Source organism: Colobus angolensis, unplaced genomic scaffold (assembly GCF_000951035.1).
Source record: "Colobus angolensis palliatus isolate OR3802 unplaced genomic scaffold, Cang.pa_1.0 Scaffold47, whole genome shotgun sequence".
NCBI lineage: Eukaryota > Metazoa > Chordata > Mammalia > Primates > Cercopithecidae > Colobus > Colobus angolensis.
This window is the reverse complement of record NW_012118154.1, coordinates 3,228,738-3,242,708: the sequence shown is the minus strand read 5'-3', so window position 1 is coordinate 3,242,708 and position 13,971 is coordinate 3,228,738. Positions and strand designations below refer to the sequence as shown.

Here is a 13,971-nt window from a genome sequence, read left to right as displayed (position 1 = left end):
ACTCCTGACCTCAGGTGATCCGCCCACCTCAGCCTCCCAAAGTGCTAGCATTACAGGCGTGAGCCACCGTGCCCGGCCTTTTTGGAAGGTTTGTAAGGAACAGGGATGGGGTTGAGAGGAGGCTACCTGCCAGTCTCGTTAGATAGGTATCTTAGGCAGCTGCATCAGCATAGGGGATTGCCTTTGAAATTGTACTGAGAGGTTTGAATCAAACTCAAGGAAGTCTTTGGAACAGCACTACGCCCCTGAGGGTGTGTTACGGAGAGGAGAAATAAGGAAAGGGGATTGAGTTTGGAGATTTAGGTGTCAGAGTGAGTTCTTTCAATGGAAGAGAAGACCTGAACAGGGCAGGAGAAAGTCGGCATCCTGGAGCCAGGTGAAGATTGGGAGGAACTTTGATGGGGGTGGGGTTGGGGGTGGTTGGTCCAGCTCACTGACCTCCACCTTGTCTCTTGGCAGAGTGGTGAAGGAAGAAATTTCAGATGATAACGCCCGCCTCCCCTGCTTCAACGGAAGGGTGGTATCCTGGGTAAGAGGTGCAGGCGCCGAGGGCTGGGTCCCCTCTGCATTGCCAAGCTTCCCCAGGCCTCAGTCTGTTTCTGTAGCCCTCTCCCAGGCCAGGTATTAGCAGCCCTGGCTCTTTACCTCCTATCTGTTTGGAGAGCCAGCGAGAGGCCCTCAGCCTTCTCCTTCTGGAGTCTCTAATACTTGCTAGGTTATTTTGCTTTTCTCCAGCTCTCTGAGACCGTTTCTCATTCTTTCACTTACTGCAACCTGTCACACCCCGACTCCCAGGTGAGCCACTGTTTATTGTTTGCACCCTTCTAGCTGGTGTCCTCAGATAATCCCCAACCGGAGATGGCTCCTCCAGCCCACGAGCCTCGGGCAGAACTGGCACCTCCAGCCCCACCTTTACCCCCTTTGCCACCCGAGAGGACCAGCGGCATTGGGGACTCAAGGCCTCCATCCTTTCAGTGAGTCCTTCTGATTGTTGACTGCGGGGGAGGGAGGTGAGGAGGGAACCCAGGCCTTTTGGTAGGGTACGCCTAGGATCCGGAACCCTGTTCTCCTGATGTGGATTGGAAACCATCTCTGCCTGTCCAGCCCTAATGTGTCCAGCAGCCGTGAGAATCTGGAGCCTGAGACAGAAACCGAGTCAGTAGTGTCACTGAGACGGGAGCGGCCTCGCAGGAGAGACAGCAGTGAGCATGGCGGTGAGGGGCAGGCCTGGGGGCCGGGAAGGGCTGGGCCAGACCCCAGCCTTGGTGGGGTGAGCAGGGGGAAGCTTGGTTCCTGAGCTTCCTGTCCATATGCAGCTGGGGGCCACAGGACTGGTGGCCCCTCAAGGCTGGAGCGCCACCTGGCCGGATATGAGAGCTCCTCTACCCTCATGACCAGTGAGCTGGAGAGTACCAGCCTGGGGGACTCGGACGAGGAGGACACCATGAGCAGGTGTGGCTCCGCACAGCTCTCCGCAGCGCGCCCAGCCCCGTTTCTTCTCCTCCAGTCAATCCTCGTTCTTTCTCTTGACCCCATGACCACTTTGGCCTACGTTTGCTCTCCTTCCAACCTCCTGGCAGGTTCAGCAGCTCCACAGAGCAGAGCAGTGCCTCCCGCCTCCTTAAGCGCCACCGACGGCGGAGGAAGCAGCGGCCACCCCGCCTGGAGAGGGTGAGGGGTTCCCACGGGAAGGCTGGTGCTGGGAGAAGGTGGGGCATAGGCTTTGGTTTGGGTGGTGCCTGGACACTGGCAGCACCCCAGGGTTGACCCTGGGTTATTGAAGGGCACTCTAGCTCCTTCTTTTCCCACCACAGACATCGTCCTTCAGCAGCGTCACAGATTCCACCATGTCTCTCAATATCATCACAGTCACGCTAAACATGGGTATGGGGAGAGCCTGTGGCTAGGGCGTGGGGAGGGCCTGGTCTCTAGGGTTCCAGGGGTCCTCCTGCAGCTGGGGATCCTCTCCTCACATGGCCTCTCTCTCTAGGGTTCTGGGGGTCCTGTGGCGGGGGCCTCCTCTCCTCACATGGCCTCTCTCCACAGAGAAGTACAACTTCCTGGGTATCTCCATTGTGGGCCAAAGCAATGAGCGGGGAGACGGAGGCATCTACATTGGCTCCATCATGAAGGGTGGGGCTGTGGCGGCCGACGGGCGCATTGAGCCAGGGGACATGCTTTTGCAGGTGTGCTGGGGTATGGCCACCGAGCTGTCCTGCACGGGAGCCCTCAGCGTCTCCCACCATGCCTCTGACCCGCTTCCCCTGCTTCCAGGTGAATGACATGAACTTTGAGAACATGAGCAATGACGACGCCGTGCGGGTGCTGAGGGACATCGTGCACAAGCCTGGGTGAGTTGCCGAGCAGGTTGCAGGTCCTCAGTCCTCTTTTTTTTTTTCTTTTTCATGTTTTGTTTTGCAATTTTAATAAGTAGTAAGGCGCGGTGGCTCATGCCTATAATCCCAGCACCTTGGGAGGCCGAGTTGGGTGGATCGCCAGAGGTCAGGAGTTTGAGACCAGCCTGACCAACATGGTGAAACCCTGTCTCTACTAAAAATACAAAAATTAAGTGGGGGTGGTGGCGCACACCTGTAGTCCCAGCTAGTGAGGAGGCTGAGACAGAAGAATCACTTGAACCCCAGGGGGCAGAGGTTGCAGTGAAGCGAGATCACACCGCTGCACTCCAACCTGGGCGACAGAACGAGACTCCGTCTCAAAAAAAAAAAAAAAGTGCTAGGACATAACGTTCAAAGTACGTGAAACAAATGCATGACGTATCAAATAATACTAGAGTGAATATCCATGTCACTGCCACCTAGACCATCAAATAGGAGATTGCTGATATTCTAGCACCTCCTCCCCAGATGTCCCTTCCTGCTCCCAGATGCCTCCCTCCCCCGCGGGTGGTCGCTCTCCTGACTTCTTTGGCTATCACCATAACAGAGAAAAGCTTTGCCTCACTCGATGGTTACCACTCTTGCATGTATCCTTGAACACCACGGTTGCATTTTACCTGCTTTTGGTCTTCCTGTGAGTGGAATCGCACAGCGTGTGCTCTCTTGTCTCATTTGGCAGTATGTTTGGAAGAGTTTTCCATGTTGATGAGGCATCCGCATTGTGGTGCCTTCCACCCTCACCTTCTCTAGCCCAGCCGCCATGTGCTTGCCTCTCCCTCTCTTTGTGTCTCCTAATCCATCCTGGCTTCAGGCCCCCACCCTCCTGAGGCCTCCTCTTCCCCTGCACCCTTGACTGGACTTCTCTTCCCCATAGCCCCATTGTGCTGACTGTGGCCAAGTGCTGGGATCCCTCTCCTCAGGCCTATTTCACTCTCCCTCGAAGTGAGTGACACTCAGGGAGGGGACCTGAAGTTGGGGGTGGGGGCCGGCCAGGAGGCTGGGGCTGGACCTCTCTGGTCATGGGGAATGGGTGGGAGGAGGGTCCAGGCAGAGGTGGAACAGGAGGCTGAGTCAGGGAGGGACTGGGCTGGCTTTTGGGGACTGAGAATGGGTCATTTTGGTGCCATCTTTGTCCCAGATGAGCCCATCCAGCCAATTGACCCTGCTGCCTGGGTGTCCCACTCTGCGGCTCTGACTGGCACCTTCCCAGCCTATCCGGGCTCCTCCTCCATGAGCACCATTACATCTGGATCCTCTTTGCCTGATGGTGAGCCACCAGCCCACCGCATCCCACCCTCCCAGCAGAAGGCTGTCCTGCAGTGGTCTGACTCATTGCCTTTGTGGGAGTGATCCCTGACTCTGATTCCCTGTGGTCTCCTCTGCCAGGCTGTGAGGGCCGGGGTCTCTCCATCCATACGGACATGGCATCGGTGACCAAGGCCATGGCAGCTCCAGAGTCTGGACTGGAAGTCCGGGACCGCATGTGGCTCAAGATCACCATCCCTAATGCCTTTCTGGGTACGGCTGGGTCCTGGGCAGGTGGCTGGGGAAGGGGAGGAGGAGGCAGCCAAAGCTGGGAGTGGCACAGGCAGAGGCGAGAGCAGGAGTTGGAAGGAGAACCTGAGGCCTTTTTCCACTGTGGATGCTCCCAGGCTCGGATGTGGTTGACTGGCTCTACCATCACGTGGAGGGCTTTCCTGAGCGGAGGGAGGCCCGCAAGTATGCCAGCGGGCTGCTCAAAGCGGGCCTGATCCGACACACCGTCAACAAGATCACCTTCTCTGAGCAGTGCTATTACGTCTTTGGAGACCTCAGTGGTGGCTGTGAGAGCTGTGAGTCCCTCTGCCCCAACTCTGGGAGTGTGGCTTTGCCTGCCTTATTCTGCCTCTCCAACCCTAAACCCAGCCCAGAAACCGCAGCCAGGGCCACCATGGATGGTCGAGCAGCGTGTGTCCCGCACTAGGTCCTGCATTGGCGGAGGATGGGGGCTGACGTCCACCCATGCGCTGCTGGACAAGCCACGCGCCAGGTGCAGGACTGTGTCCACCGGGGGAAGGTGCACCTCCTCCTGAGTCCCACAAAGACGTGGGCTAGTGGTGGCCCTGGCCGTGCCCTGGCCCTCATGGCAGAAGTAGATGGAAGTTTCCTGTCAGAGACCCTTGTGAACCCCTGTTTTGAGCCCCATCGTGGGTGGGTCTGGGAGAACTTCCCAGTTCCTCTCCGTTCCATGTCTTGGGGCCTTAGCGTCTTGAAGCAGTGATTTCTTCCTCGCTTCCCTTGCTTTCCAGACCTAGTCAACCTGTCTCTCAATGACAACGATGGCTCCAGTGGGGCTTCGGACCAGGATACCCTGGCTCCTCTGCCGGGGGCCACCCCCTGGCCCTTGCTGCCCACTTTCTCCTACCAATACCCGGCCCCACACCCCTACAGCCCGCAGCCCCCACCCTACCATGAACTTTCATCTTATACCTTTGGTGGGGGCAGTGCCAGCAGCCAGCACAGTGAGGGTAAGTCATGCCCACATACCTGTACAGCCAGGGTCTGAGGGTGGATCAGAGGGGAGCCAGGGAGGAGCCTAGGTGAGGACTCAGTTGCCCCTCCCCTCCCTCCACAGGCAGCCGGAGCAGTGGGTCGACACGGAGTGATGGGGGGGCAGGGCGCACAGGGAGGCCTGAGGAGCGGGCCCCCGAGTCCAAGTCCGGCAGTGGCAGTGAGTCCGAGCCCTCCAGCCGAGGGGGCAGCCTTCGGCGGGGTGGGGAACCAAGTGGGACTGGCGATGGGGGCCCTCCTCCATCCAGAGGCTCAACTGGGGGTGCCCCTAATCTCCGAGCCCACTCGGGGCTCCATCCCTATGGACCACCCCCTGGCATGGCCCTCCCCTACAACCCCATGATGGTGGTCATGATGCCCCCACCCCCACCTCCAGTCCCTCCAGCAGTGCAGCCTCCGGGGGCCCCTCCAGTCAGAGACCTGGGCTCTGTGCCGCCAGAACTGACAGCCAGCCGCCAAAGCTTCCACATGGCCATGGGCAATCCCAGTGAGTTCTTTGTGGATGTTATGTAGCCCACTGTGGGGCCAGGCTTGGCCTGGCGCTCCTGGTGTGTGACTGGGTGCCCTGGCCATCATGCGCTTGCTCTTACGGTGCCTGGGCTCAGCCTACCAGCTGCTGCCATATAGGAGATTGTGGCCACTGTGACTCTCACCAGCAGTGCCTGGTTCCTCCCCCTTCCCTCGGGTAGACAAGGGACCTTTGATGATTTTTAACTTTGTTTTTTTTTATAAGCCTTTTTGGGGGTTAAAATAGTTTCTTACATTTTTGGGACTTTTAAAATAGGCATTTTCTCTTTTATATGAAGAATTCCCGTCCGTGGGGCCCCTTCTAACCCCAGAATGTGACCTCCTCCTCCAGTTACCCATAGCCCTGCCCTGTGCAGATTTGGGGGTGGTCAGTGGTACCCTGGGGTTAGGCACTCTAGACAGCAGCCTGAGGAAGCTGGGAGATTTGGGCCATGTAGCTGCCTTTGTTACTCTATTTATTTTAGTCACTTGTATAAAACACCAAATAAAGCAATAGAGGCAAAATCCCCACGCCTCTGGCTCCTTTCTTTGGGAGGGACGCAGGCAGCAGAGGGAAAGAATGGACACACAGGAGCAAAGCATGACTGGTTAGAAATTTTTATTATTTGCGAGGCAGTAAGTGCTCTTGAGAGCAGGCACAGTCCTGGGAATACTAGGCCCCCTTCGGGACAAACCAGGGCCCTAAGGAGAGGGGCTTTGGCTTGAGGGAAGGCACATAACCAGGCCAGACCCTGGCCGGGAGTATTCAGAAGCCAAGTGGGTTGCTGGTGACCACACCACCCCGCTCCACCAAGGCCTTGGAGATGCTTTTGAAGTTGCGGTAGAGCTCATGCTGCTGGGGGTCAGACTGCAGGGCGGCCATGCCCTCTCGGATCCGGGCTGCAGCCTGGGGAGAGGGAAGGAGGGTTGGGCCTGCACCTGTAGCCCTCACCTGAGCCTGGCAGCCCCGAGTCTCACCTCGATACACCAGGTGTCACAGAGCATTTTCTCATGCTGGGCCGTGGGGTGGCCCTCACTCAGGGATCTTGAGGCCCTGGCAGGAAGCAGGAGATGAAAATAAATCTGGGTCGGCTGGGATCCAGGCCCAGGCCCCCTGCGGCTCAGGCATTCCCCACCTGCCTCCTCACCTCGAGAGAACCACCACCATGGCGTAGAGGTCGATGGCCCCGTCTGCCAGCCGCTGCAGCAGAAACTGTTCATCTGCCGGGTAGGTGGGGTGGGGGTGGGGGCATTAGTCTCAAGGAGAGGAAAGGGAGGGGTGGAAGGGTGTAGGGCTCACTCACTGACAATCCCCTTCTTGTGTTTTATCAACTTGGCCTCCACCACAGTGGCAAACTGCTCCAGAGCCTGTACTGCCTGAAGAGATGGGGAGAGTGCAGGGCTCAGAGGGGCCGTCAGCTACAGTCCCTGACGCAGGCTCTCCTGGACCCCTGGCCACTTACCAGCTCACCGCTCCGACTCAACTCCGGGTGGACAATTCCACTGAGACTCAGGCCGCTGCCCAGCCCTGCCCGCCTGAGAGGAAGAGGGAGAATGACTGGTTAGTTGTCATACACCGCCCTGCCCTCCCCTGGCCCTGACCCTAAGCCTACCGCCTTAGCTGTTTGCCTGCCTCTCCTAGTAGGAGGCCAGCATTCCCAAAGGGATTCTTTAGAGCACTGCCAAGCCCAGAGAGCTCCTTTCCTTTGTCCTATGGGGGAAGAGGGTCCAGTCAGGACTCACTGTCCTCCCCACCTCTACCCCCACCCAATTCTCCCTCTTACCATACAGCCCTGCAGAGCCACAAACAGCCGAAGGATGTCATTTGTCCCCTCAAAGATCCGGAAGATGCGAAGATCTCGGAGCACACGCTCTACTCCAGGTTCCTAGCACAGGGCCACACAAATTATATGCCCCTGCTGAGATGTGCCTACCCACCCCTGGCCCAACCGAGGCTCAGAAGACCGTCCTGTACCTTCATGAAGCCCATACCCCCCATGATTTGGATGCATTCATCTGTCACCTTCCAGGCTGCCTCCTAGGGACAAAGAACAGATGAGACTGGTTTTGGGAGCTGAGCTCCCAAACTGGACTCCCTCCCAGCATGCCTGGGACCTCACCGAGCCAAAGATTTTGCTGATGGCGGCCTCTATCTGGAAGTCCGTGAATCCCTGGTCCATGTTAGCACTCACCATGTAAGCCATGGACTGAGGTTGCATGGTTGGGACATGGGAAGGAAAATTGCAAAGGGCTTTGTCAGACTTGGGTTCATCACCCAGATCTCCAAGATTAGGGATGACCTAGCTTGTTAGGTCAGGCCTAGGTCAGGCAAATAGTTGTTCTGGGTCAGTTCATCAGGCGCTTCCAGGTATTTGTTTGTTTTTTTTTTTCCGGAGTCTCGCTCTGTCGCCCAGGCTGGAGTGCAGTGGCACAATCTCAGCTCACTGCCAGCTCCACCTCTTGGGTTCGCGCCATTCTCCTGCCTCAGCCTCCCGAGTAGCTGGGACTACAGGCGCCTGCCACCACGCCCGGCTAATTTTTTGTATTTTTAGTAGAGACAGAGTTTCACCATGTTAGCCAGGATGGTCTCGATCTCCTGACCTTGTGATCCACCCGCCTCGGCCTCCCACAGTGCTGGGATTACAGGCGTGAGCCACAGCGCCCGGCCGGTATTTGTTTTCTTAAAAGGGGTGGACGTAAGGGATGGGGTAGAATTAACTTCTGGTACTGCTGGCAGGCACCTGAGCAGAACATCGTTGCGCTCTCCCTTCGGCAGAAGCTGAGCTGACTATGCCTCCCCGCATCCCCTAGGGCATTGGTGTAAAGCTGGAGACCCACTGCCCCAGGTGCTGCTGGGGGTTGTAGTCTGACCCAACTGGGAAGAAAGCCCCAGGGCTCCAGGGAAGAGGGGCTTGGGAGGCCCTCACCTCAGTTACATACTGCAGCGTAACCATCCGGGCCAGCTTCTCCTGGATCAGCCCAAAGTTGTGAATTTTCTCCCCAAACTGGATACGATTAGTGGCATAATCTACCTGGAAGAGGGTCCATGTATCCCACTGTGGTTCAGTGTGGTTCTACAGTCTCCCTAGAGGGGCTGGGCCTGCGCCACAGGGATGGGCTTTGCATACAAGCAGAGTTCAGTCTACGCTAGATGGAGACCTAAGCTAACAAGTCTGCGGCTGCTGGTAGGGGAGGAGTTTCTGGTGTAGGGAGTGCCTGCAAGTGATCAGGGACACATGGCAAGGGGGACTGTGAGACTACTGTTCGGGTTACCTGGGGACTCGGGCAGGGTACTCACCGCCTTAGTGATGATTCCTCTCATGGTGCCTGCCAGGGCCGCAGCCATGCCAAACCTTCCATTGTTGAGGATGTGCATGGCGACTTTGAAGCCACTCCCAACCTCACCCAGCACATTCTCCGATGGCACCCGTACTCCATCAAAAAACACCTCTGCTGTGTTTGAAGCCTTGATGCCCATCTTCTTCTCAGGGGGCCCACTGTGTCAGGGCAGCGTGGGAAAGCAGAGGTGTGTTCAACAGGTTGTCAGTGGGGAAAAACTGCTCCTTCGCTCTTTATGCACTAGGGAGGAATTACAACTCCTAGACTATTAGAGGCTACAGCCAACACTTACCCCCAGGCCCTGAAGGCTAAGGAGGCCTGGCTATGTCCTATTTTGTGTTGGACTTGGTTGCTGGAGCCAAAACTTTAGCTCAGTTGCATACATATTCGTCCCAAAGGCCACATTCAGTCCACCTGCTTTGGCTTTTGCACACATCCCCGGGTGACTTGCAACAGCCATCTGCCCAGGAACCCAGTCCTGCCCCTCAGTCCTAAGCTCTCCCAACCCAAATTCACTCACTGGGTAACACCCCCGAAGCCCCTCTCCACCACAAAAGCTGTGATCTTCTCCTTCACGGCCCCCGTGGCTGGATCTGTAACTGGTGTCTTGGCAAAGACTGTGAAGATGTCTGCCAGGCCCCCATTACTGTGGAGGAATGAGGGACATTCAGGGCATGGAGGATGGGGAGCAGCGGGGCCTGGAATTGGGCGGAGGAGAAGGGGAGAAATGGGAGGCAGATTGCCTGATCCAAAGCTTGCTTCCATTGAGGGTGTAGTATTTTCCACAGGGGCTGGGCACAGCACACGTTCGGATGGAGGCTGCATCTGACCCGCTTGAGGGCTCGGTTAGACAGAAAGCGGCCAAAGTTTCCCCTGTTGGGGAGAGAGCTCCTTTACCCCAAGTTCTGATGAGCTTCAAAGTCCCCTCGGCCCACTTCTCCATCCCTCCAGCAGGCAGTTCCCCTTTAACACCTGGGAGTATCCAGTTTTCTTTTGCATGTCCCAACCAGCACACCGTGATGCCTCCCCAGAATCCTCCCCCGACCGAAATGCCCAGCCATCTGGTAATCTAAGTGCCAAGTGGCCTAATCTGTGCCAGGCTCAGTATACCCCCCAATCCCTGGGTCTCCTAGGGTTGCCTCACCAGATGCCAGTTTGGGGAGGTATTTTTCTTTCTGGGCCTTCGTTCCAAAGAGTAGGATGCCTTTGAAACCGATGCTCTGATGGGCCCCCAGGGTAATGCCCACGGCAAGGTCATGCATGCCCACGATCTCCACCAAACGGGCGTACTGGAGGGGAAGCAGGGATCTGGGGCTGTCACTGGCTGCAGAGGGACCTGACCTTAACAGGAGAGTGTGGGCAGCAGGGCAGTTCCTGACCTAGGGCAGTGCCTGACCTGGGCCATCCCCCGTGTGTGGAAAGGAAGTGGGGCGTGCAAAGGGCACAGAAGAGAATGCTGGTCTGTCTGAGGTCTAGGTAGGAGGACGACTTGCTACTAGTCTATTGTTAGGCAATCCCCAACTTAAGAGAGCTGTAAGGACTTGGGAACCAGGGTGAGGCCCATGGTTCAGCCCTAGGGGACTGCATGTAAATTGTGTTATGTTTGGAGAGTTAACATCCATCCCACAGGCACCCAGGGCAGATGCTTAGAAGAGACCTTGACCCTAGAGATGGCAAAGGAGCCGAGTCTGCCAAGCTGGAGTATGAGATACTGGGATGTGGCGATGGGGTGCCCTCACCTGGGTGTTGCAAAGGCCCACACCACCCAGCTCACTGGGCACTTGCAGACCGAAGGCCCCCAGCTCCTTGAGGCCCTGCAAAGTGGTCTCCTCCACCATCTCCAGAGTGTCATTCTTGGCAGGATCGTTCACTTCCTGGGGAAGGCACAGGATCCCACATCCAGGCTCCTTTTGAGCTTAACATCTCCATCTACCCCACCAGGGACCAAGCCCCGAGTCAGTCCTTACCTCGAAGAAACGGGACACGGGCTCCACCAGCTCTTTAAGAAACTCTGTCTGCTCTTGGTTGAGCACTGGGGTGGGGGACAGGCTGGTCAGGCCAGGCTGGCAGGGGAAACCACCCTGGCCCCACCCAGCTCTGATTACCCCTTCCCTTACCGGACGGGTATGGGAACACCTGATCTGTGGTGAGCTGGCCTTTGAACATCGCCACAGCAAAGGACTTAGATTCCTGGGCAGAGAGAGGCGAGTTTCAGGACTCTGGTTGGGGTGAGTGTCTCCGGCTAAGGTCCACCTGGCCTCGGGGGTACCTACCGCTTTGGCCGGTTTTTCCTTGTTCAGAGCGTCAGAGAGGTGGGCATCTGACTTGTCCAGAGCCACCTGGGAAAAGAGATGGTTAGCAAGTCCAGGGAAGGGACTTCCGCTGTGCCAAGGGGAGCACAGGCGAGACGACGCGGGGAGGCGGCGCGAAGCGGTGACCTTTCCCCTAGTTTCGCCCTAGGGCACCCTGGATTGCCCTTTCCCCTGCTTTCGGCGACAGAGCCGTGGGCAGGTACCTAGCACCAAGAGGGAGACCCCTGCCGACGGCGGGAGGCGGGCGCCTAAGCGGACCGCTGCTCCCACACCCCCTTGCCAAGGCTGCCGCGACTTACCTGAGCGGCACCTCCGGCATAGGGTCGCCGGGCAGGGCCAGGCCGGGGCTGCCCCAGGAGCGCCGTGGGCCGCGAGCTGTGGGGAGTGGGGGTTCAGTCCTGGCCCGGTGCCCAGGGCCGCTGCCCCCCGTCCCTCTTGTCCACACACACACCTTCCGCCCCCGAGCCTCAGCAGCTGCCGCCCCAAGCTCTGGGCTATCCGAGCCGCCTGCATCTCCGAGTGTCTCTGGGCGTCGCTGGACGGAGCGCTGACCCAGCTCTGGCGTCCTGTACGCCCAAGTCCTGGGGCTCCTAGCCCTGACTCATCGTCCAGAGTGCACCGGGCGGCGGCGGTTGCGGGCCCTGGGGCATGCTGGGAGCTGTAGTTCCCTGGAGCCCGGCCCTGCGTTCCGCTGACCTAGGGGGATCTCCAAGCGTCTCTAGTCTCCCCCAAACTCCTTAATCCCGCCCGTCCGAACTAGAGTCTAGTCCTCCGACGGGGTGATGGGATAGGATGGGACAGAAGAGGAAGGGGCTTAAGTCACTGCAGCCAGAGGGATGGAGGTGGACTGAAGGGAGAGCTTCTCCGGTGGGGTTAGAAGAGAGAAGTAGGGAAAGAGAAGTGTAAGGTAGATGGCAGAGGTAGAGGCACCGAAAGACAGACTCTAAGGTTCCTTATGAAATCTGTCTCGGCCAACACAAAAGGGAGGGCATGGTGGCGGGTGGGGGGGGCACCCAAGCTAGGGTGTGAGTGCCCTAAGTGTATTCTTCTGAGACATAAGCCATTTCACTAACTCTTGAAACAGCTACAGTTTCCCAGTAGGGAGGCCCGGCCAGGTTCATTGCGCTTCCCTTAATAAAGCCTCTGAGACCTTCCTGAACGTTCCCTTCTGTGTCTGCTCTCTGTTACTTCCAGAGACCATGTGCCCAGGCAGATGGATTCCTCCCGGGCCTGAGAGGAACTGCAGGAATTCTCCTGCCTCTTACCCGTGAAACCCCAACTTCTCTAGCCCTAGGTCAGGAAGTTCCAAACAATTTCTACCTCTCTTTCTGCGATTCTCACTGGGGTGAGAGGAGGCCCCGGAGGAGAGAGAGGTGGGGTCAGCTTCTTTTTGAGCTGCTGGAGCCCTCTGTGAGGAGGCCCTCTTTGCTGGTTTCTCAGGAGAGTGTGGCTACGTTCTGCCTGCCTATGGGGAGAGGGGGCCAGGGTGTGTGGAGCAAGATGGTGGCGGCGCTGGTGCCCTGGGACCTGGGGGAATGGGACAGCTGGTCGGTTCAGAGATGGCCTACTTTACTCACAGCTGGAATTTAGTGGGGAGAAGCAGCTCAACTCCAATCCTGGAGGATTAGGGAGATTAAAGTGAGAGAAGAGAGAGATGTCCCAGAGACCAAGAGGTGAAAAACAGGGGTCCTTGTGGAGGGGAGGTCTGGGATTGAAGTGGGGGGCTGGGGCTCAGGGATCCTTCTCCCCGAATCTTTCCATAGGGCTTGGGGTGAAGGGCACAGGCTGGGGAGATGAAGTGACAGTGTGTTCGTCTTCCTGTGTTGGCCTCTTCCCTGTCCCAATTCTCCTTGCATCGCACTAGCTCCCAGGTCAGCCCTCTGGCTCCTGGCACCCCCACTGCTGCGGTGGGCACCCCCCCTCCTCACAGTGCTGCATAGCGACCTCTTCCAGGCCTTGTTGGGTGAGTAGCCCGTTTTCTGAGGGACCTGGGCCTCCAAGAGCCGTCCATTACCGAACTTCGGGGGCTGTTTGGGAGCCTGGAAATCATTTGGTCCAAGCTGGAGCCCCATGCAGGGTCATGCCTACGGTGTCCTCCATGAGTGTGGACCAGCCTTGGCTGAAAGGGCTCCTCCCTTGCCAGCCAGACAGCAGCGGTGATGACAGGGGTGGTGTGTCTGGAGAGGCCTGGGATGGGGAGGTAATTCAGTTCTGTTCTGTGACAGACATCCTGGACTATTATGAGGCTTCCCTCTCAGAGAGTCAGGTAAGGAGGTGGGGGCAAGCGCCTTACTTCCTGAGGGGCAGGCAGGGCTGGAGGGGTGAGGCAAATATTGCTAATATTACATGGAAACTTGGGGGCCCTGCTGACAAAAGACTGAGTCGGCGACCCAGGGACTTGGGGCACCCAGAATGCACTCTCTGTGGTCCTGTACCCCCTCTCCCTTTCTTCCTCCTGTTCTTTGGCTGCCTCAATTTCAGGCACTAAAGAGTCTAAGGCTTTTTAGGTTTCCCCCTGAGAAACGTGAGGGAGAACTAGGCCCCCAGGGATTGCCTCCTGCAGCCCCTCCCTCATACCTGACCCCCTACCGCCTGCCGTGGCCTTCCTCCTGTATTCAAATAACCATGGGTGCTCCCAGCCCAACTATAGGTGCTTCCTTCTCTAAGAAATGAAATCCAGCCTCATCGTCTTTGCTGTCATCGCTGGTGGCTGGCCAGGTCTCCATGTTTGCCTCAGGGCCTCTGTGCTTCTGCTTCTATCTCCTTTCCCATTATCCGGGTTCCTGCCAGCACGGAAGGAGTTAACTCTGCCAAGGCACCCCCCCATTCTGGCTCCTAGCTCCCTCCCTCCCTCCCCCTGCTTCCTC

The 13,971-nt window shown here is 57.6% G+C and overlaps 3 protein-coding genes and 1 long non-coding RNA gene across 8 annotated transcripts in view; 3 read left to right on the top strand and 1 right to left on the bottom strand.

Moving 5' to 3' along the window:
- DVL2 (dishevelled segment polarity protein 2) overlaps positions 1-5,980 on the top strand; it is a 9,110-nt gene extending 3,130 nt beyond the window's left edge. The window contains exons 2-15 of one of the 3 annotated variants that reach the window (XM_011958476.1): positions 460-529; positions 829-974; positions 1,123-1,214; positions 1,317-1,452; positions 1,581-1,671; positions 1,815-1,884; positions 2,047-2,186; positions 2,275-2,351; positions 3,271-3,338; positions 3,535-3,663; positions 3,783-3,914; positions 4,049-4,228; positions 4,685-4,903; positions 5,011-5,980. In XM_011958476.1, coding sequence (XP_011813866.1) covers positions 460-529; positions 829-974; positions 1,123-1,214; positions 1,317-1,452; positions 1,581-1,671; positions 1,815-1,884; positions 2,047-2,186; positions 2,275-2,351; positions 3,271-3,338; positions 3,535-3,663; positions 3,783-3,914; positions 4,049-4,228; positions 4,685-4,903; positions 5,011-5,459 — 1,999 coding nt within the window. In that variant the 3' untranslated portion in view covers positions 5,460-5,980. Of the gene's footprint in view, positions 1-459; positions 530-828; positions 975-1,104; positions 1,244-1,316; positions 1,453-1,580; positions 1,672-1,814; positions 1,885-2,046; positions 2,187-2,274; positions 2,352-3,270; positions 3,339-3,534; positions 3,664-3,743; positions 3,915-4,048; positions 4,229-4,684; positions 4,904-5,010 lie in introns of all 3 variants that reach the window. The other 2 variants (XM_011958475.1, XM_011958474.1) reach the window with 2 other exon arrangements.
- A 75-nt stretch (positions 5,981-6,055) lies between these two features.
- ACADVL (acyl-CoA dehydrogenase, very long chain) lies at positions 6,056-12,198 on the bottom strand. Of its 2 annotated transcripts, XM_011958477.1 has the most exons (20): positions 11,556-12,198; positions 11,404-11,479; positions 11,066-11,131; positions 10,910-10,982; positions 10,760-10,824; positions 10,532-10,666; positions 9,937-10,081; positions 9,536-9,665; positions 9,313-9,438; positions 8,752-8,950; positions 8,381-8,485; positions 7,574-7,660; positions 7,429-7,491; positions 7,238-7,339; positions 7,067-7,164; positions 6,917-6,989; positions 6,758-6,830; positions 6,602-6,674; positions 6,432-6,507; positions 6,056-6,360 (listed from the first exon to the last, which is right to left on the bottom strand). In XM_011958477.1, the coding sequence occupies exons 1-20, from the start codon at positions 11,615-11,617 to the stop codon at positions 6,220-6,222; spliced, it is 1,968 nt and encodes a 655-aa protein (XP_011813867.1). In that variant the 5' UTR covers positions 11,618-12,198; the 3' UTR covers positions 6,056-6,219. The 2 variants fall into 2 exon arrangements, with proteins under 2 accessions (XP_011813867.1, XP_011813868.1); XM_011958478.1 differs by lacking the exon at positions 11,066-11,131.
- LOC105523587 lies at positions 6,786-7,772 on the top strand. The gene is made up of 2 exons (XR_001003628.1): positions 6,786-7,014; positions 7,245-7,772. It is a non-coding gene; the product is annotated as an uncharacterized LOC105523587 (long non-coding RNA).
- A 560-nt stretch (positions 12,199-12,758) lies between the features above and the next one.
- Positions 12,759-13,971, top strand: part of DLG4 (discs, large homolog 4 (Drosophila)) — a 30,306-nt gene continuing 29,093 nt past the window's right edge. For both annotated transcript variants that reach the window (XM_011958480.1, XM_011958479.1), the window contains exons 1-3: positions 12,759-12,777; positions 12,969-13,067; positions 13,330-13,370. In XM_011958480.1, coding sequence (XP_011813870.1) covers positions 12,759-12,777; positions 12,969-13,067; positions 13,330-13,370 — 159 coding nt within the window. The remainder of the gene's footprint in view (positions 12,778-12,968; positions 13,068-13,329; positions 13,371-13,971) is intronic.

Bases quoted from the DNA above. Each gene is read 5' to 3' on its own strand.
- ACADVL (XM_011958477.1), bottom strand. From the start codon at position 11,617: ATGCAGGCGGCTCGGATAGCCCAGAGCTTGGGGCGGCAGCTGCTGAGG. The intron at 8,486-8,751 runs GTGAGTACCCTG...ACCCTCTTCCAG, and splicing joins GAGGAATCATCACTAAGGCG to GTAGATTATGCCACTAATCG. The intron at 6,361-6,431 runs GTGAGACTCGGG...CCCTCTCCCCAG, and splicing joins GTGACACCTGGTGTATCGAG to GCTGCAGCCCGGATCCGAGA.